The sequence below is a fragment of the Glossina fuscipes genome, unplaced genomic scaffold (assembly GCF_014805625.2).
Source record: "Glossina fuscipes isolate IAEA_lab_2018 unplaced genomic scaffold, Yale_Gfus_2 148, whole genome shotgun sequence".
Classification (NCBI taxonomy): domain Eukaryota; kingdom Metazoa; phylum Arthropoda; class Insecta; order Diptera; family Glossinidae; genus Glossina; species Glossina fuscipes.
Window position 1 is genome coordinate 2,080,850 of NW_023998491.1, and position 21,423 is coordinate 2,102,272.

The 21,423-nt window shown below is 32.7% G+C and overlaps 1 protein-coding gene across 1 annotated transcript in view; it reads right to left on the minus strand.

The window, feature by feature from the left end:
• LOC119641364 (mitochondrial folate transporter/carrier) overlaps window positions 1-20,564 on the minus strand; it is a 21,827-nt gene extending 1,263 nt beyond the window's left edge. Inside the window, exons 1-5 of the mRNA XM_038039962.1 lie at window positions 19,239-20,564; window positions 4,499-4,652; window positions 4,179-4,425; window positions 3,988-4,101; window positions 1,152-1,297 (exon numbers count right to left, since the gene is read on the minus strand). Of these exons, the coding sequence (XP_037895890.1) occupies window positions 1,152-1,297; window positions 3,988-4,101; window positions 4,179-4,425; window positions 4,499-4,652; window positions 19,239-19,398 (821 nt within the window). The 5' untranslated portion in view covers window positions 19,399-20,564. The remainder of the gene's footprint in view (window positions 1-1,151; window positions 1,298-3,987; window positions 4,102-4,178; window positions 4,426-4,498; window positions 4,653-19,238) is intronic.
• Between the last annotated feature and the right edge of the window lie 859 nt (window positions 20,565-21,423).

The following is a 21,423-nucleotide window of genomic DNA, read 5'->3' on the forward strand; positions in this document are numbered from 1 at the left end:
TTTTTTTTTTTTTTTTTTTTTTTTTTTTTTGTAGAGTTTATCGTACTTATTTCTAAAACTTATGGGGCTAAAAATAAGAATTTTTATAATTACTATTATTACTGTTGTTATTACAAAAAAAAAAAGAAGAGTTTTGATGTGCTCTCTCGCTCTCTCTTCCCCTAATGTAAAGAAAAGCTTTGCAGCCTTCAAGACTCTAAACATTTTTTTATAGTTTATTAAGTTTAGCTTTTAAAAGGTAAATCTATATGTATATATATAATATAAAAATTGTGTTTGTGGAAATTTATTCAATAAATAATATCCAAAATTTAAATTATTAAAAAATTGTCTAAACTTAATACTAAACCCAAAACATCAATCTTTCAAGTTGAGTTTTTAAAAATGAAAAGAAAAAAGAAATACTCTCGTCCACTATTTTTCCTTAGTCGTCTCTTCTAACACTAATCATATGAATATTCGAATATAAAAAGCTCCGGTATTTAAAAAATTACAATACAAAGAACTTATAACCATTGCTTAAAGTTATTATGAAAAACGAAAAAAAACATAAGAAAATTATACAAAAGTATTTATACTGTTGCACTTAAATAATAAAAATGATAATAAAATATGTTTTTTTTTTCAAAGGTTTAAGTTAAAAAAATAACAGTAATACAAAAAATCTTTTTTTAGCAAGAAATCTCTAAACGAGTGTTTGTCATTTAACGCTGTTTCGCTCTCTCTTTCTTCCTATCTTCTTCATCTTCAATCTTATCATCGTCATCTTCGAGTCATCTGGTTAAACATTTCGTTCCCTTTAGTTATCCTTAAGCTTATATTTATAATTATAATTAATTTTGTATTTTTTTTTTTTTTTTTTAAAGTTTAAGTAGAAATGTACGCGTTTGAGTTTGAAAAAAAAATTGTTCGCTTAAATTGTAGAATGCATAAATTTGGAGTTAGAAAGTATTAAAGAAGGATTAATATTTCGAAAACAGACATATTTGCTTCTTTTGTTTGTTTAGATTCTTTTTTTTTTTTTTTTCATTTTCTTCGTTTAAATTTAATTTGTCAATTTCTCCCATATTAGCATGACCATGCATATGTTTGGAGTGACATGCACTAAATACGGTACTAGACCCTTATAAAAACCACGCATACGTTCGTACCTCCATATTTGTTTAATACAATCCCAACTTCCATTGTAATTGTGATGATGATCCTGTAGACGCGCTCTTACCACCTGATATGGATATGTTGCGGCCGCAGCTATTAATTTTGATATAGCAGCGAATGTCAAATACTCAGTAGTGGCCTGTAAAACATGATTTTAAGAAAATAATTATATTTAAGTTTTCGTCAATCGCTCTGCGATTACAGAAAGGCACGAATGACAGTGAAATGAGAAATGATTACTTGTTCACTTATTAAAAAAAGAAGAAACTTTAGTATGCATATTCTAGGCAAATTTATCCTCTATACAATATACAATGCCGCCTTGCGCCATGTACGAATAAATGGAGCAAACGATAAGAAGAAAGCTAGGCAACAGTAAAAAGAGGACTATTCTTCTATCATTTGTAATGCGATTGACACATAAGCGATTTTTCGAAAAATTTCTATCTACACATTTCAAAAATGTTTATAACTTCTTTTGTACAGAGTGCGTTTTAGGCGACTGTTTTATAGGCAGGTGGAGAAAACTTAATTGATATTAGTTTCTGGCTTTTGGTTTAGGTTTTCTCTTCTTAAGTTATGCCTACAGGCGAAGGAATGCCATGCTTACTTACTATTTATTTAATTTATAGAAAAATATACTACCAGTATGATATAAAAAAGTCGACTTGATATTGATATTTTGTTTTCATGCGATATTATTGCAGATATATGTGTTTAATATTTTTCTTTTATGCGATATAATCGCAGTTGGGCAAGTAATATTCGCTTCAGAGCAAGAAGCTAAAAAGTTTTCTTTGAACTGAGAATAAACCTATTTTTTTTTGCTAGTATTAACTACTTAAAAAAAAATTTTTGTTAATAGAGCACCTAAAATGCAGAATATTGTTACAAGGCCTGTTCATCGAAAAATCTGGCAGCGAATCGATAAAGCCACTTGTGTAACTGGGAACATTTACAAGTTTTTTAAGCTAAAATAGATTCATTTCAGCCTTCTATCTCATTCCCTGCCACTTTGGAAAATGTGCAAAAGATGGCTGTTTCAGTAGTAAATGTTATCTATAAATGTTATCGACGGACTAATAAAGTCAACATAGTCGTAATACTTTGCCGATAGATATAAAAGTCATGAGATTCATATTATAATTTGAAAAGAGGACAATGCACCAATGCACGACAATAGACGGAGGCATAATAAATTAAAAATGCCTTTAAGCAGATAAAGCATATTTCCAGCCCACCCAGTCATGTCAAAATTCGCCACGCATGTGTAGGATATCAGCTGTCATATCTTTACTTATTTATTTTGTTTTTGTCTAAGGAGTTCACTTTTATGATCATCAGCGATTTTTTTGCTTTAACAAATAAGAATCTAAATTTCAAAAAGGTAGAAGAAATAAACCGATTTTTGCAAAAAAAATTAATCGTTATTTTTAATATAAAAAACAAGTAAGAAAACTATAGTGTGCCGCTTCCCACCATTAAATACCTTGCACCACTCTACACTACAGTTGTTCAGCCAGAAGTGGTCGAAAAACTCATCGGATGGGAACCATTTTCAATAGCATTCGTCTTTGGAGCAAAACATGTCGATGTAACCATTTCATCATAATATCTCGAAATTTGCGACTTGTAGGAAAACAAGACTAACAGAGGGACAAATAAGCTGAGATTGATTCAGCAAGTGATTGTTGCAATAAAACGTAGCTCTCAACTAAATTAATATAAATTCTTTTAAAGAGCAGTCCGCAACAGCTGCAAACAGGGCCGAAGAAGAATTGAATGCACGTTAATTAATTCGTCAATTGTATGCTACGTCGACATCTGAAATTACTGATCCAACTGGTATATGAATAACAATACCATTATATTTTGAAGAGAAAGGCAGCAACGCCACCAATTCAACAGAAACAAAAGCACATTCTAAAGTAATTAAAGAAATTAGAAAAAAAAAAAGAGGAGTGGTCAGAATTTTTTAAATTAATGAGCTATGAACAAGTAAGAGTTTTTTACTTTATTGACAGTATATGTCACAATCGATTTGGCAAATATTTAGTAAAATGTAGAAATATGTGTCGACCAAAAACCTTGGTTACTTAGTTACCTAAAGTATGTCTATCGTAGTGGACACGTTCTTCATCCGTTTAGTCCGGCAACTGACTATTTTCTTTAAAATAGCGAAATTTAATTCCAAATTTTCGTTTTCATTTCTCTTAGATTAGCTTTTTAAGGTTTTCTAAATCGGCCCTTAAGTGTGCTAATTAGAATGGCGTGTGTGCCGCTTGTAAGGAATTATTTTGGACTAGCAGGCAGACACTCATAAATCGATAGTGATCTACTTGTGATTATGTATGAACTTCTTGACAAATTCATAACTGTCGATGTCGGGTAAACTCGATAGCTGCCGATAGCCGACTTGCCGTAGCACGTTGTGAGTTTATGGCTGTCGCTACTTCTTTGTTAACTTTCCTAACTATTGAGGGCTTATTTTCTGCACTTTACGATTCTCAGCTTTCCCTAATTTGAAGGCACGTCCCATAAATTTCGATGACATATATCCCCTATATGGGTAGGTACGGTAATGGCTGTCAACGTTTATAAAGAGAAAATTGTTCAAGAGACATCTGCTTGTAGCGTAGCCTAGGGTAAGTAATGGTCGCGCCTTATAGCAAAGTGATTCCGCGTCCGCGTCATGTATAATCCCTTTTTCTCCTTTTTGAACAAACTGCATCTTAAAGATGTTATGATTTTCCTTTTTTTTTTTATAATACACATTAAAGCACGTAAGACTGTGAGGTAATACGCAGAGAACAAATATTTGAAACTTACCAGTCTAGTGTCGATTGGCAATTTACGATATTCATTGTAAAAATTTTTCAATTCTTCGTATGTCATGAATTGTATGGCACCATGTGAGACACCAAGCATGCCCGGAATGAAACCCTAAATTCGAAGATAAACACTGCCGGTCAATATCGTTTTCCAAGTATAAATCTTTGAATAAGGAGAGAAAAATTTACCTTATATAAGCCTCTTATGCCTTCCTCTTTGTAAATGTGTGTTAGACCGTGCAGCATGCCGTTATATTTGACTGTTTTGCTGTCAGCCGCATCGTATTGTAAACACAAACGTGTCTTGACCACCCATAAAGGATTTGTGAATACTAATGTTAGAGCACCGGCTTCAGCGGCGGCTAACATATGCATAGCCGGTCCCAATGGCAATGCCGTATTCCCACCTTGAATGAAAGTCTTGATCGTGTTGTAGCTAGAAAAATGGAAGAAATCACAAAATTAAAAATAAATTCTTGTTTTTTTTTTCATTTGTTAAATACACTTACAACATAAAATAGAGACCCCACGACGAACCGGAACCCCAAACATTTGGTGTGACACCTTTATATAAGCCGCGAAATCCCTCCTGACGGAATATGGTGGTAAATGCGCTGCCCAAACCACGATATTGCGGTATGGTAGTAGTGCGGCCATCATTAACTGAAAAAGAAAAACAGAGAAGAACAGAGCAAAACAAATATATTAACAAAATTAATTTGTTTACATTTTGTAATAATTAAAAAAGTCATCAACAAGAACATCATTGTTTAGAAAACAATGCTTTAAGAGTAAAGAAAACAAAAGACGGATGCATACGATTTTGTTGAATAATTTTCGTGGGGCACGTGTCGGTTTTAAAACGCTTTTCAACGCAAAAAACTTGTTGTCTCTCTGTTAAGAAAGAAAGCATACGGTTACGTCAAAGGGTGCACACACACACACACACACAAACAACAATCTAGCTAATACATTGTATTCAATGACAGAAAGCACAGTACATACAATGATATGCAACAATTTGCATTGAAAGTTTGTGTAAATAAAGAAAATGAAAAGCGTCAGAGTAGGTGCCCGGCTTTGTTTTGTTTTTTCCTTTTTTTTTTTTTTACTGCTGATATAGCAGAACGATTTACTCGGTACTCGGTACTCGGTTCTTATCGTGATTATCATTATGCTTTCACATTGACTTTGATAAGACGTTACGTTGCACTTTTATTCGTGCTATGGTTTTTTTCTTTTTTTTTTTTTTTTTTGTTCTGCTTTTTGTCTTATCTGTTAATAAATCGTTTAATAATTGCTAGAACAAAGTTCAATAATATTGAAAATTGGAGCAAAAATTTGTTATTAATTGCACAAAGTTGTTACATTTTCGCAACTTTGCACTATTTAGTAATCAATCCATCGGGAGTAGAGTGTGAAGTAGAGCATGGAGTCGTACTAATAATTTAGCAAAATGATAAGATCTTGACGTCATGGCGTCTTCATTAAAACGTAATATGACATATAATGTAAATATTAACATTTGTGAATATTGTAAATATATGTGTAACCGTGTGTAAACACTGATAGCTGTAAAAATGTCATTTTAATACAATACAAAGTCATCATGAATTTACGTCAATGGAATGTTAAGATAAGGGTAGAAAGTACGAACGATAGAACGATAAAAATACTAATAGCCATAATAAATTTACTTAACAATCTGTATACATTCGATCGAAAAGTATCGGGAAAGACAATTTCCTATCTTAGATTAATGAAATATTTTGAAGAGATAGATAGATAGATAACTTGAAATTTGAAAAGGGGAAAGATATCTGGGGCCGTTAACCTGTTCGTAATTTGAATATTTTACTCGACAGCAATTTTGCGGTCGAAAGACTTTTCGCTCGCTAGTAAGAAAAATGCACACTTTATCGACAATTGTAAGCTAACAACATCCCGCTACAGAGAGTTGATGGTCGTCGGTAGCTGTAAAATTTCCTTGATTGACAGCTGTAAACCGGCTCCTAGCGTTATATTAGACCGTTGCATTTCCATATTTCGATTTTGTTCACTGATTGTTAGTTATGACATTTATCCTTGCTCGTTCGGAAGAAAAAGTCTTTAATCGATTTGACGGCTGGAACGCGATTTTTATGAATATATTATCATATAAATCTTTGTTGACTTAAGCAAATCGCTTACAAGAATCTCGCGTATGAGCGTCTCAGGAGCATTTTGTCATCTGATTGAAATTTTCGCGTAGAATATATTGAAAGTAACTTAAGGAGGCAACATGTTCCCTGAAAGCGTGGTAACCAAGATTTGGCTCATCATCTTATAGGAAATAATTAGAGTTTAAAAGCGAAAGTTGAAACGTGATCTGCACGGTCACTGACTGTTGCGATTGAATTCTGTACATTAGAACGGGTTGCATTGAAATGATTCTGAAATCATCTTTCGAATATCATCAACTCGGTTCTCAGGAAGCTCTCTGCAAATATATAGCTATATGCCTCAAACAATAGTGTCGCATTAGAGTATTCTATGAGCTTGCGACGCGACTCTTAATTGAACGTTTTACTTCAGTTGTGACGTCAGCAATGCATAAACGTTAATCGCTTTTAATTGATTTCATGACGTGTATAGGATCCGATAGAGTGATTAGATTATAATTGTTATTCAGGCTTTTGCTTGTTTGAGTTAAATAATTCATAATTAAATCTACATTGATTTAGTTTCACAAAAAGACAGCACACTGAAGGACGAACTGGACAGTTGAAGTTGATTACATTTATTAAGCTTTTTAAATCGATAAAAGTTTCTCAACTTTAATAAGAAGGAGCAAGCTAAGCGCCGATTTTTCTAATGCGAGTAATGCTTTAAGCGATGTTTTTTTTTTTTTTTACAATATGATAAATCAATTGGAGAATTATCATCTATTCGTGTAACATGATGGAGTTAAAAAATAAACGAGGAAAGAGATAGAGATTGCAAAGTGATGGCCATCACCTAGTAGATATGTGCCTAATCGGCAAATGCTATGTCTTTACCAACTGAGCAACCACTATAGCTACCAAATTTCAAACAGCAAAGATCGACCTGATTGTCGCAATTTTTACCTACTCGGCTAATAATGCCTGATGCTGGTCATGGTATTTGCACGTCCCGCGGAAACTCCGTAACGCGAAGGCAAGAAATGTTTTTAAATGGATCCAACTGGCTCAGCATAGCCACGATCGGATGAAGACTATATATACCACGGAAACATGTTCGTGTGTGCGCCCCAAAAAGAAAGTTATCATCAAATTCTCTTCGCTATGCTTCAATATATCTTAAAATAGATCGTTGTGGAAAGATCACTTGTTAAGTTAGGATGAAGTTTATTAACAAAAATCACCTTTAAGTCATAAACCAATTTTATTGTAGTTGAAGCAAATTAATAAAGTTTTTCGCCCGCAATATGCTCAGTCAAAACGATTATTCAGATTTAATGTTAAGAAATTAAATAAGCAGCGCCAAGTAATAAAATTTTTAAGGTCAACTTGAAGCAGTTCGTAGTTTATGGGAGTAAACAGTTTAAACACATCATCTGCACACATGAAGATTTTAATCATGCATGAGATATTATTAATACATAAAACGAATAGAATCTATATGGCATAGAAAAAGCGATAATCTCATTACTTTTGCTTTTCTCAGTTTCCAATAAGCGATAAGAAAATGCTGTTTGTCACGTGCGATCATTACAACATTGCTATAGCAATTCGCAAATTATCGCGTGCAAAGCTGATAGGAAATATATACAACAAAAGCTTATCTTTGATATGGAATTGAAATTTTATAAAATATCTCACTCATATTTCTTTAGTTTTAGAGATGATATTATTTCTCTCTGTTGGAAGTCTTTATTTATACATACAAATAAATTTTGTCTCACTTCTTAATTGTTAACAAATGATAAGAAAATTTTGCTCTTCACATACCAAGGGATGTTACTACCCTGTAAGACTACAAAATATCGCATGCAATGGTGATAGAAAAAATGTAGAACATTTAAATTATCTTTGATAAAGGTTTTCATGAAATCGTCTCTCACGTCACTGCAAATGTCATTTTATTTATTATTTTTATTAAAACGAGTTTTGTGTAAAGATTTGTAAACCTTTTTAAGTAATAATAAATTAAACTCACATTTAAAATAATACTTAAAAATAGTATAAATGAATAATCAATGTTTCCAAGAGGCTATAAACAAGCCGTTCACTCTAATGAAAATATCGCTAAAGCAAATAAGTTTATTAAGTCAACAATAAAATTAACACACGAAATAGAAATAATATATAGAATAAAAACTATCTGTAAATACATATGTGTGTGTAATGTGAAGGGGGCTCGCCTCTACATAGTGCTATAGTATTTATAGCACGCTCACGAATACCCACATGCACACACGCAAAACTTGTTAACACAAAATCAGGTAAACAACAACATGGTAACATAAACGTTGGAATTATTTATTAAGCCTTGAAAAATTAAAAAAAAAAAAAACAGTATTTTTCAATTGAATGGGACGACTGCATGACTTCGTACAGCAATAAACAACAAACTTTTACGTAAAAACCATGAACGACAATATATTTTTTTATCGTTTTTTTTTTTCATTTTTACAGAAACTTTTAGTATTACTTTTGTATACATTTTTTATGACGAATTATCATTTTTTTTTTTTTTTTTGCAAATTAGGTTTGCTTGGAAACAGCAATTGAATTCGCAGAAATTTTTATTGCATACACTTTAAAGTGCAGTACAAATGCGATAGATTAGTCACACGTTTGGAAGAATATTTGTTTTTTTGCGCGAGCAGCCAGTCAGTCACGCGATTCGTAATGCATAATACCAGAGCGAAATACGTTTAGTTTTGGTAATTTTTATTGAAAACGCATTATCAAGAAATTTCATCTCCGTCAAAGGAGATTTTGTTATTACACTGCTTATTGAAAGCTCGATATCTGCGAAGGATTACTTCTCGTCTAGTGTATGCTATAAGAGCGACATGAATAACAGAAAAGTATTCTCTAATACGCTTTGTTAAGTTTATAATACCGATTTTAAATTCTTCTTTTTCCCTGCCAGCTACAATTGGCTCATGCGTGGGGCTACTATCAGCAAAGATTACAAGATACTCGATCTACTCTTTGGTGTAATCTACAATTTCTTCTTAGGCTTGCTGTTTGGATTTATTAGCTATGCTTTAGTAAATTCTCGCACGTATCATCCCTAAGCATATAACGCTTATATGTGTTATTATTTTTGTTCCCATCAGGGATAATTTCTTCAGGAAGTTTCCAACGTGCAGAAGCAAACTCAGCATTAAATTCTAAATCGGCTTAAACGTATATGTCTGTCACCCTGCCTAACTGCGTAATATCTGTAGTAAACATTGTCTTGAACCTATTGGCTTCAAATTTAGCGGACACATTGGACTTTCTCGCACGCTGATTAGTATTGAAAACGGGCCAAATCGCTAAAAGGACACGCTTACAGAACAATGTAATCGGTTTTTAAAAAACCAAAAAAAAAAAAAAAGATTGGTTTTCTGCACGTTACTTAGAAACCATAGCACTTACAATGACAAAAAATTTCCAGCCATATTCCACGTCCAATATTATAATAAGAAGGCGTTATATGGGCATTAATTGGAAAAGTGTACCGAACTGAAGTATTTTCAGTAGCGTTAGTCCCACATATTTCCAAATTTAACCAAAGTATTGTAAAAATTTGCGATCTCTACGTTGTGCCCAAGAATACGTGGACGTGAGGTGGACAGAAAGACAAAAAACCTGAATAACAAATGATAGGCCAATCTCAACTTTTTCTGGGCGTTGTAAGCATCCGCAGAAAATATCGGTACCCTTGTACCACAAATGATGTAGGGTATAATAGTTTTATATAATATCAATTTAGATAAAAACGAGGCAGTTACTACCTATGCTACCATGTGAGTTCTACACGAGCTTTAAAGCGTGACCTTCGGTACATTAGTTTCTTTTTTGATATCATGATCACGACCTCATAAGTCGTGCTGGGAGGAAGTGGCAAGCAGTTTAGAGTTTCTATACTTCGCTTCGGCCAGGCCAACTCCAATGTCGAGAATTACGAGCTCTGAAATGTTTTATTTGATAGTAAAACGATTTAAAATTCATTCAGGCTCTTTGCTTTATTTACGTAGGTTAAGTTCGAAAGTTTCGATCCATAGGTTGGTTTGACTCACATTTATCGAAGTATTACAAACATATTAGAAAAAAAACTGTTTGCTAAGAAGCTTTTCATTACATTCTTACGTCTGTGTGTTACTCTACGATAGAAGAGTTAAGAGTTTGTTAAATGTACACTAACCGTCATCTTGTGTTTATGTTATGTTTTTTGTATGTTTTCAAGTCGGTCAAGACGTTCGACATTTGGAATAATTTATTGAAAAAATTTTTCGATTAACGGTAGCATTCTATTTATTTTTTTTCATCTACTTTGGCGATAGTCATCAAAACATATGCATCGCATTTTCAGTCAACTTGCAAAGGATTTTGTTGGCTTGAAGCGGGTTAGTTAGTTGATCAGAATCATTTTCGTTTCGAATTTTTATTTAAATATTAGCAAGTATTTGAACAAATTTAAGGGCAACGTCATTTATGCGTTAAAGTTTCGGATTGCTCTTAGGGGATACCAGACCCGTGTCATAAGGGCCTGCAAAGTGAAGAGAAGTATGTTATTAGTCAGCTAATTGCATTACTCTTATTATTATTATTTTTTTTACCCATCACCGAAGGGCGAATCGAAATGTTGTCGAAACGTTTTCAATGCCTAGGAGGAAGCACTAGAGACCCCTCAAAGCGAATGTATTCTTGATGAGCACCAAAATCGAAATCGATTTAAGCATGGCTTTGTGTCCGTCTGCGTAACATCTTTCGTAAACATTGTCCCGGCCGCAAAAATAAAGGTATCGACTTCAAATCGGTCGAAGGACACGCCTACAGTATCACGTAAACTGAAGATACTTCTGTTGTTTTTTAGAAGCAATAAAAAATTGTTTTTTTGCTCATTACTTATAAACTATAGCAGATAAATGCACAAAAATTTGAACGCATACTCTAAAGGCGATGCTGTACCATGTGTACAAAAAAGTTGACAACATCTACCCAATCGAAATTTAATTGTTTTTTCAATATCTATTAAAGGCGCAGAATTGTGTTTCACAAACTGCATAAAGTTTGAAATGCACCTAAACACGCCCGATTGTTATTGTTTGTTCACCTGTCTGGGTCTGCATAACTGAGTAGTTTTTGTTGTGAACCTTCACCCGTTAGCGAAAATGAAGATAACGCCTACAAATTTGCGAAATAATTTGTTAATGCCTTACACTTTTCAAGGGACACGCCTACATGACAAAAACAGTTATTTTGAAAATAGAACAAATTGACTACGCCCACTCCATATTGTCGAGCATGAAAAAACTCATTTCTTTCACTTTTTCTGTCTTTTTTAGGATAACGGTAATGGGTATAAAAGATTCGTTCACGTTGATCGAATATAATTTTCTTACTTGAACCAAATAAGGAAACGAAATGAAAAACAAAGCAAATCAAGAATAAATTTATGAGATCTCCGAAGCCTTTCCCTTACTCTAACAACGCAAAATTACAAAAAAATGTGATCCAGTTCACTTAGACGATGGCGGTTTCGAAATGCAGATAGGAAAAGATTTCGATCAAACTGAATTTCTTCCTGATTGCTGACAAAGTATTATTACTTTTAATTTTATTTTTAACACTTTGTTTTCAACAATACAAACAAATAGTACATTATTTTATATTATTTTTTACATAAAAATAAATGCGGAAAACAGGAAAATAACCAAAAAAAAAATAGAAAAAAAAAAAAGAGAAGAAAACAACTTTTATTTCCGTAACGCAGATAAAGTCTATGTACTTAGTTAATTAACAAAAACAAAATGAAATCATGCGTTATTTTTCTTTCGCGTCGCGCTATCATTTAATCTCAATTAACCTTGAAGTATAGCATTAACGTATAATAGGTGTATAAGTGTAGTATGAACGCGCAGATTGTACACGAAAAGAAATTTATAAGAAATTATATTAACTCATAATTGAATTGATCAATGGACGTGACTCCGTTAGAACTCAGCTAAGTTTCTATAAAAAAAATCTCCTCTTTTCGTTCATTTTCAAATTTCATCGACATAATACCACAATAATTTTAGTTTGTACATATATCTCGACTTTTGTCCGTTTGTCTTGCCATATTTCGATTTGCTTGCAATAACATTTTCTTAAACAAAAATTACTCCAAAGAAAAAAATGTTGCATGAAAAGGGGGAAAAAGATAGCACTGTTTATGTACTTTGAGCTTGATAGTGAAAGTATTTGGAACGATGAAGAAGACTATGCTGCTGGTAGGTTATTCCAAAGCCAGATAGTGTGATTAAAGAACGAGAAGACGCGGTAGTGTATCGTGCAGTGTAGCATGCGGACACCTCTACGACGCTAAAATAAAACCGAGTAGTTCTGTTAACGAACACGCGAGAAGATCAAGCCCCTTGATTACATTTCTCGGTACTTCGAGTACACGTTCTGTCCAATGAACGGCGTTTTGTATTATCACGCTCAAAACATCAAGAGATGCTGTGTCCTCTACACTGACATCACCAAGCGAGGAGCGTTGTTTGTCATTTCTCCTCCTATGCGTTAAGCATTAAGGCACAACAATGCCTTTCAGTCGCGTTAACTTTTTTACTTACATGTACATACATATAACACATCAATTATTACCCGAAGGATGAAACAGATGTAGGATGACTATTGATGAGTTCATACGATTTTTACTTAGTGCGAAATATGTGCACAGTCATTATAGTGACGCTACACATAAGATCCAGCTGTTTCTATTGTTTAACGAGTTTAACAAAAGTGCTATCATTAAAACAACTATGAACGGAATACCACTACAGTTGACGCATTCCATATGAAAGTTACTACTACCTAAAGGTCCTACATCCATGTGATCCTACACGCGTTTCGACACATATAGCATCATTTCATTATATATTACATCAAGAGCAACGATTGCATAAACAAAAACAAAATACCTTAATATATATACAGAGGCAGAGAGCGGAAAGAAGTGATTCTTTAGCATGCGGATGATCACATTCGAGTTGCAATGAATTTTTCAGGATCACCAGGCGCATTTCTTACCACGCAAAAAAAGTCTGCAGTAGGTTATGAGTATCACCTATTTAACCCTACCCTTAATTGCGCGTCGATTTTTTGAGACCTTTTTATATCTTACGCCATTTGCGACACGAGAGTATATTAGGTTCGTGCAAATGCATACAATACCGAGAAGGGTTTGGGATTGACCCATTGATTGATTGATTTACTATACGGATCGATTCAGAACCACATTCTGAATCCACACAAGCTTGTCTCTCAGTACGTCCTTCTTTTTATCTTATGTTCAACCTAGAGACCGCAATTTTTATGAAATTTCGCTTACTAACACGTTACGGCCTGAAGACGGACGATTTTGGAAATGTTTCGGATTGGACCAGGCCCCATATAGTGCCTTATTTTGAAATGTCGTTATAATTGTAACTTTAAGATGGCAAATGATAACAAGGTGCGCCCCATTATACTGTTTCTACTGGCTTTCTTTAACAAGATATCCATAAAATTGTTCAATTATTCAATAAAAAGCCATTTCTGCTAAAATACTGCCTTCTCTCTCATTCATTGAAAAAAAAATACAATACAAATAATGAAGTAACACTAAAAAAAAAAGCGGTTGGAAAATTCCTATAGATAATTTTAAATGCTTGTGATATTTAATAGGCCTATACATTACTGTGTTTATACAAGCGTGAGAGTCAGCATATGATAATACTTATTATATAAAAATGCACAAAAGTGTGTGTTTATGTAAACATATAAATTTTTATATTATCGTAATTTATTATTAATCTATTCATTCAAAAGTCGACAACTTTAGATGCTTCGAAAATGATCAAATTATTGAGTAGAGAAAAAGTTGGCGTAGAAAAATAAATCATTGCTACGTGAACAGGGCTACGTTGAAAATCGAAAACTTGGAACGTAAACAAATAAATTTAAATAAGAATAAAAGGAAACAGAAATATAAACAACAATAATAATGTAAGCATGCAATTTCTATTAGCAACAATGAAAACATATGTGTGCCGCCTGCGATGCACTTATAAAAACTTGAAGAGAATAATCAAAACAAAAATAAATATTAAAGCGAAAAAGAGAAAAACACGCATGTTTGCATTGTCGGACAAATTAACTAATTGACGGTCGTAATACATTCAGCCGGCATATTAAATTAGTTACGTGTTGAAAGACAAGTGTATGAACAAGCATTCTTGATGAACGTAATTCACTCAATTGTCTGTCCATTGGAGCTACTTTTTCGATTTGAAAATTGTATACACCAAAGACAAATTTAAGTGTCGTTAACCTAAACGAAGAAGTTCAGATAATAATGAAATTTTGAAATTTCATATTTACCTTAGCACCCAAGTGTTAAAGACATTGAATTGTATATGTATGTTACGCAATATTCCGTCTGCTATCCAACCCCGCATATGACGGAAAAAGCATATGTTCGCATGCAAGCAATCAGTTTATATCTGTTTTCCAAACACGTATGTAACAGCGTCGAAGAAGATACGCATACGTCGACGTACGTCATATAGTGTTTTTTATCTAATTTTTATCAAATTTTTTATTTTTAGCTAATACAAGATTTTAAAAATTATTCTTTATTCTTAACAGTTTGCCTAGCTTGCTGAAGACGTTTGCCCGCCTGTGTTTTATATACCACCAAAGTTTGTACAGCATTTTTCGTTGAAATTTGTATAGATATTGCCATAAGGATGGAAGTCCTATGTAGGGATCTCAAGTATATTCAAGTGGTTATGGGGACTACTTGGATGAAATTTTATAGTAACACAGAACTTTTATTTTTGAAATAACAATAATACTCGCATAATTACAAAATGCGTGCAATTTTTTGAAAAAATGATAATTACTATCCTCGGTAATCTGAAAAGTTGAAAACGGGATTAGAGAGAACTTTACTTAATTCTAATTAAAAACAAGTTAAAACAATATGTTAATTCGCGGCCCACGGTTAAAAATCTTACGTCACTTCGTTTAATGCTGCTATTCACGTAACGACTTTTCAAAGAAAGGCTTTATGTGGGAAGTTGTCAAGAAAGTTGCCCGATCCGCAACATTTTCAATAGCGTGGATCAAAATACGTCAGCGTACTCAATTTCATCAAAATATATCAAATAGATGGATTTTCAGGTTGAAGAAATAAAAATGAAAGGACAGCCAAGTTTAAATCGATTCGAAAAGTGATTCTGAAAATAATTTATCCAATTTTGATTAGAGCGCGACCCACCTCATTTAGCTTCAATAGAGAAAAACTTTTGCAATTAATTTTAGTTCAGTCTGGTTAATTAAAAACTATATTTTAAAGTTTGGTATGATGAGTAACAAAAAAATTCGTTCTAAGCCGAATAATTTCTCCATTGGCCTTGTATGGGTAGTTCATAATGCCAATATGACACTCTTTGAAAGCTTAACAATAGCAATGGAAATGTACAAGTAATTACAATGGATACAATAAAGAATATGAAACTGTAATTGTATAACATCACGCAGCTGTCTATCGTTGTGTATATAAATTAATGAGTAAATTTTCCCGGCAAACCTTTTGTGTTGTAGGCTACATCTGCTTTGCAACCAGTCAAACAAGGTAAATTCTTATATATATAAAATACATTAGACAAGTACTTTATGTAGTTTTATATATTTTTTGTAACTTTTTTTCCAATAAACAAGTCAAACATGTACTAAAATGATTTAATAATTTCACTGTACACACTGCAAACACTTTTAGTGGTGACCAGTTTTTCAACTAGCACATATCGGTAGTTTATTATTTGTAACATTAACACTACAAATTTACTGTAAAGGTAGGTGTAAAGAAACAGCAGGTCGTTTTTGTAGCGTTGTATCTGGAACTATATAGGACAAATACAATTTTACAAAATTGCTTTAACCCCATATGACTGTGTAGGTGATGCCAAGTTTTAGCTTTATGAATAACCTCAGTTATGCCAATCGTAAACAAAAAACATGTGTTTATTTTCACGCTTTACGTAGATAAAACAGTGTTAAAAAGGAGAATTCTGTAAGAACTCTAGATTGTTTTTGTTCAAACAATCATTGAAGAAAGGAAGTAAGTCTGAAATCAACTGGACGAGTAAAGTTTCGAAAAAATTAAAAACAAATAATTTTATATAATATGATCACTAATAGTCGACCACAATTCAAAATGAAAATCATCTCGTTTTTGAGTTTTTAGAGCATGACAACCATTTTTAAATTTGTACACTTAAACTATAACCTGGCAGACTATTGTTTGTTAACCATTGCAGCAAACATCTTCAATAATAAATTCCTCAAATGTGTCACTAATTGATTATACCTGAATTTTGAATTTTTTGTACGGAGGCATTAGTATTACTAATGCATGAATCAATCAATGTGCATAAAGCAAGATTTTACTTCTGGGTTGCAACATACGTTGCTTTATATTACTCATACAAAGTGCTTGAAGACTAAAAAATCTGTATATTAACTTAAAAACATGCTCAATCATGGGAGTCGTTCGTGCTGCATGCATTTAAAAAACAAGAGGCACATTCCTTTATTCGGTACCCCCCAACAAAGTCCCATGGAAACATAAGTCGCTGTAGGAAATCTAGAAATATTTTCTCGGTATGTATGTATGTTTGTGAATTGTTGACATTTATCTTTACTCTTGATATCTCGTCATCAAGCAAGCTCTACGTATGCCAGGCTTCACCTTTCCAATCCAACTTTTACTACTATTCGGGCAATAGAAGACAAACGCGATAATAGATTGGAAAATGTCAGCTGAACCGAGTTATTAATCTAGAAAGCAATTCTGAAAGTTGGTTTGGCACGTAATCGCAAGCACGATTTTTACGGGCAGAAGAACAAGCTCGTTAACTTGGAGCACTACTATTATGAATATGTTGATTTTATTATTATGGTCGCCATTCTATTAATTAGATTAAACTCAGACTTGATTATTTGCGTGCTATCATTGAGCTAATTATTTCGTATTTTGAATGCGTAAAACGAGTCCACGGAGAAAATAACAGTACATATCTCTATTTCTGAAAAAAAAAAATCAGTTTACTAGAGAACGGATGGCTCGCCATAACCGTTCATTTCTTCCAAGAGTCTTTCAAACTAAGTCGCGTCATTTTCAAGAAAAATGACACATTTTAAACTTTTTTATAGCAAGTGTAAAAGAACCTAACGGATCATATACTTTTCATAACAAGTTGACTTTAGAGTTATGATCTTTTCCATCCGTCCCGCACATCCTAAATGCAAATGAATGCATTTTCCTTTTCTCGCAGGTTTCCTTTTAAGCTAAGCGAAATTTGTTACGTTTTTCCTCAACTTCCTTGACAATTCTGCTTCTTACTGCCTAGTGACCGTAACTAGCCGGCGCGTGTTAGGCGCAATTTACAAATGAAATCTCAAAACTGATAAGGACTTTTCACTATTAATCAACAAGCAAGCAAATGCTTGGGAATCTCAAATTCTACCCACAACACAATTACAGAAGAAATGAAAACTTTTCTGATAACCTCATCGCTTAAGTGTTTCGTCAATCAACTTACTTTCCAGAATTCGATTCGATTAGTTTGAGAGATTTTAAGGCACCAAACGCATATACTACTACGTGCAAATGAAAATTATCATCGAAGTAATTATAAAAGCTAGGCATGAATTATTGTATGAAATTAAATTTTTTATGTAATCAACCGGCATGACAAATATGAAATTGGCGCCTGGTGATAAGCATCAATGCAACTCATGTGAGTTGGAAACCTGTGTTGTAATTATAATTTTTTAAATTTAATTTAAGAAATAATAACAAAAATGGCACAGATGAAAAAAGCTATGTTTATCTTGAAGTGGATCTCAAATACAAGACATGTTTATTTGCCATCTTCATTTGTCGGTCCAAAACATGACGATGGGACAAATTTTTTCAAAGTACTTTAAAAATTTGCTACCTTTAGATTGGAAGAATAAAGGCGGGTGGAGGCATAGCGAAGCTAAGGTGTTGCAAGCACAAGCACAGACTTAATATATCCTTGTATCACAAGTGGCAGAGAAAATAAAAAAACCAGTAAAATATATTGGAGTGAATAAAAAAAAACCAATAACATAAATTGGAGTTTTTACCGAAAAAGACTAGTCACTACGAAGGTATAAGAGCTCTTTATTATCTTTATCTGATTATCTTTAAATCGGTGAACCTCCATATGAAATGACTATTGAGTGTAAAAAGTTTTGTTAAAAAGAACCGAGTAATCAAAATTCGAAATGTGCAAAATGTGCCATACGTTTTGGCATAGGTTAGAAAAGAAAACACTCTGGCTCAATATTTAAATGTTTTTTCCCCTAAACGCGACTTCGCGTTTAAGGTAGCATTGTTGCAACCTTTTGTTTTTAAATACTGAAAAGATAATCTTTGAAAATATACAGAAATATATATACGTTACGTGAGTTACTATTTTAGCTAAAAAACTTCGTTCGAATCGCTTGCGATTTCACTCATTTAAAAAGGTAATCAATTCCTATGTATTCGTCATCTCAAAGCCGTGGGCATTCATTGGAAAAATACTTAATCTGCGTGCCACAAGGTTATTAGCGTGACCTGTAAGGTCAAAACAACACAATGTACATGTGTTGAAATTCCTTATCTTCTGCTTCGATATGTTTGAGGGGAAGTCTTTTTAGCCTTACAAATGCATAAGAATGACAAATTTAAGTATAATAGTATTTAGGCCAAGATAAAAAGCGAAAGCAAAGTTGCTTTAACTTTGAAACAATCAGCAAACACACATTAAACACCTGAGTAGAACTCTTTTGGTTAATTATTTTCTTTGTATTCTATTCGTAATCACTAACGATTAGTTCGTTGTTTAAAATAAAATTGAAAGTAAAATTCACAATATTTAAAAAACCGCGAAAAACTATTATTGCATGAATCATGCGCTTGTTAATTTCTTAAAAATGAAACAAAAAACAAATAATATCTTACCAGCAAATCGAATTTTAATTAAATCCAAAGGATGCAAAATTAATGTGGAAGTGACTCCACCCGAAATGCCTGCCACTAAATGCTCATATTTGATATGAGATATTAAACTCAGTTTGCTGCTGGAAACCTTTGCCGATTTCGTCGAACTCATAGCGGACATTTTGACGACCTTTTATGAAAGCGTTATAAACTACTGTCGGGTTTATTGATGTGTGTATCACAAGAAGGAACTTTATTTCGTTTTTGGGAAACTTTTACGATTGCTTAATTTGCACAGCTCTGGACTTTTCTGAGTTCTTTCTTTGCTTTTTTTTTCTTTTTTAAGAGTTTTTCTTTACTTAGTTTTTTGTATTACTGTTATTTTTCTATCATAAATATTTGCAACTAAGGCATTGCTTATGCTGATGTTGTTGTTGTGGCATAGTTCATTTATTAGCTGTTGTTTTTGTGCAGTTGCTTATATTAAAAACCTTTTGCTCGACATACACAGTGTTTTAGTTTTGTATGTATGCATAACTTAGTGGTGAGGTATAATACGACCGTTGCGGGGTTTTTTTTTTATTTTATTTTTGGGTTGAATAAATATTGAACTACTTAGCATACAATTTTTTTCTCTCTTTCTCTCTCTCTTTATCTTTGGTATTTTATGGTTGTTTTAATAAAGATTTACTACAAATCAAAGATAGTCTTTATTTTTAACACAAATTTCTTTAGTTAAACTAAAATTTTCAGTATTTTTATGCGAAGCGGCTGAGAAGTTTTCAATCTTCCATTGACTTCGTATTGATTTTCTGTCTATTTTAGAAATGCGTGTTCTGTTGTTAAACATTTTCTTCTCACAACTTTCAAAGTTATTTTTGTGTACTTTTTTTTTCTATTTCTTTCGAAACAATTCTTTTCCGTCCGTTTTCACTTTTCGCGTTATGTTGCTATGCTATGCTCGATTTTTCACCATCGAGAAATGATGATGAAATCTTAAAGGTTAGGCAAACTTATTTCCAATCGATTTTCTGTATGTAGAAAAAATTAGATGTTCCTTCTTTTTTTATTTTATTTTATATTAATTCCCAAATTCATCACTTCCGTGCCAATCAATTAACACATTTTGTCTGAATTTTTTGTATTTTTAAATTATCAATGTTCGCCGTCCCTTACGCAATAACATTTATTTAATACTGCTTTATATTAAGGAAATTTATTTCATTTGAATTAGCAGATTTCTGGAATTTCACTTTTATAGCTACTAGACTTTCAACAAGACCTTTTGCTGTTTTTTCTTTAGTTCACGCGACACGACTAAATTACACTCACTTTTTCATAAAATGGCAGATACTGAAGAACGAAGAGAAACAGCTGTTAAACAGTGGTAACATTGTTTGAAGTCGTCTGAAATTGCAGTGAAAATAGCAACTCGGACGCAGTAAAAACGAAAATAAAACTGCACTGGAAAACTTTAAAAGACAGAAGTTATTATCAATTTCCGTTTGTTTGTCAAAAAAAAAAATTAGGAATGTAAGCGTATCAAAATTTCACATTAATTGTATTAGGTTGAAGGTTTAGCTCTGTCGTCTTTTGAAAGTGTTTCTAAGGCAATAGCTGACTATTTTCACTCGAAGGACGAGAACTTCTACAAAACAGGAATTCACATGATAACAGGCTGTAACAAATAACGGAGCATATATAATTGATTTATATTATATTTTTATATTATATTTTTATTATTATTGATTTATATTTTTATAAATGAATTGAAATATTTTCTTTAAAATACGACAGAACTTTTCTTTCTTGTGTGTTAATTTCTTGCATTGAGTATATTATTTCACATAAGCTTCCTCTCTCTAGTGGTGCCAAACAGCCAAACGGACCAGCGTTACCAGCACTAATAAAATAAGTACAGCAGAAAATTTTTTTTTTATTATTATTAATAAAAGAGAATATTTTTGTGAAAACAAAAGTATGTTTAATAAGGCTTATTATCATAAAATATGAATTGGTGAATTTATAGTATGGCTTTGTTGAAACTAATTGAATTGCATTGAGTTGAATTTTCACTAAAACAGCTAAATGCCGTTACTGGTTTTTCCCGTTTATTTAAAAAAATCCCTTTTTGTTGAGAATGGAGAGAGCACATAAATTCTCAGACCATTAATATCCCCGACCATCAATTCCAAGACTTTAAATA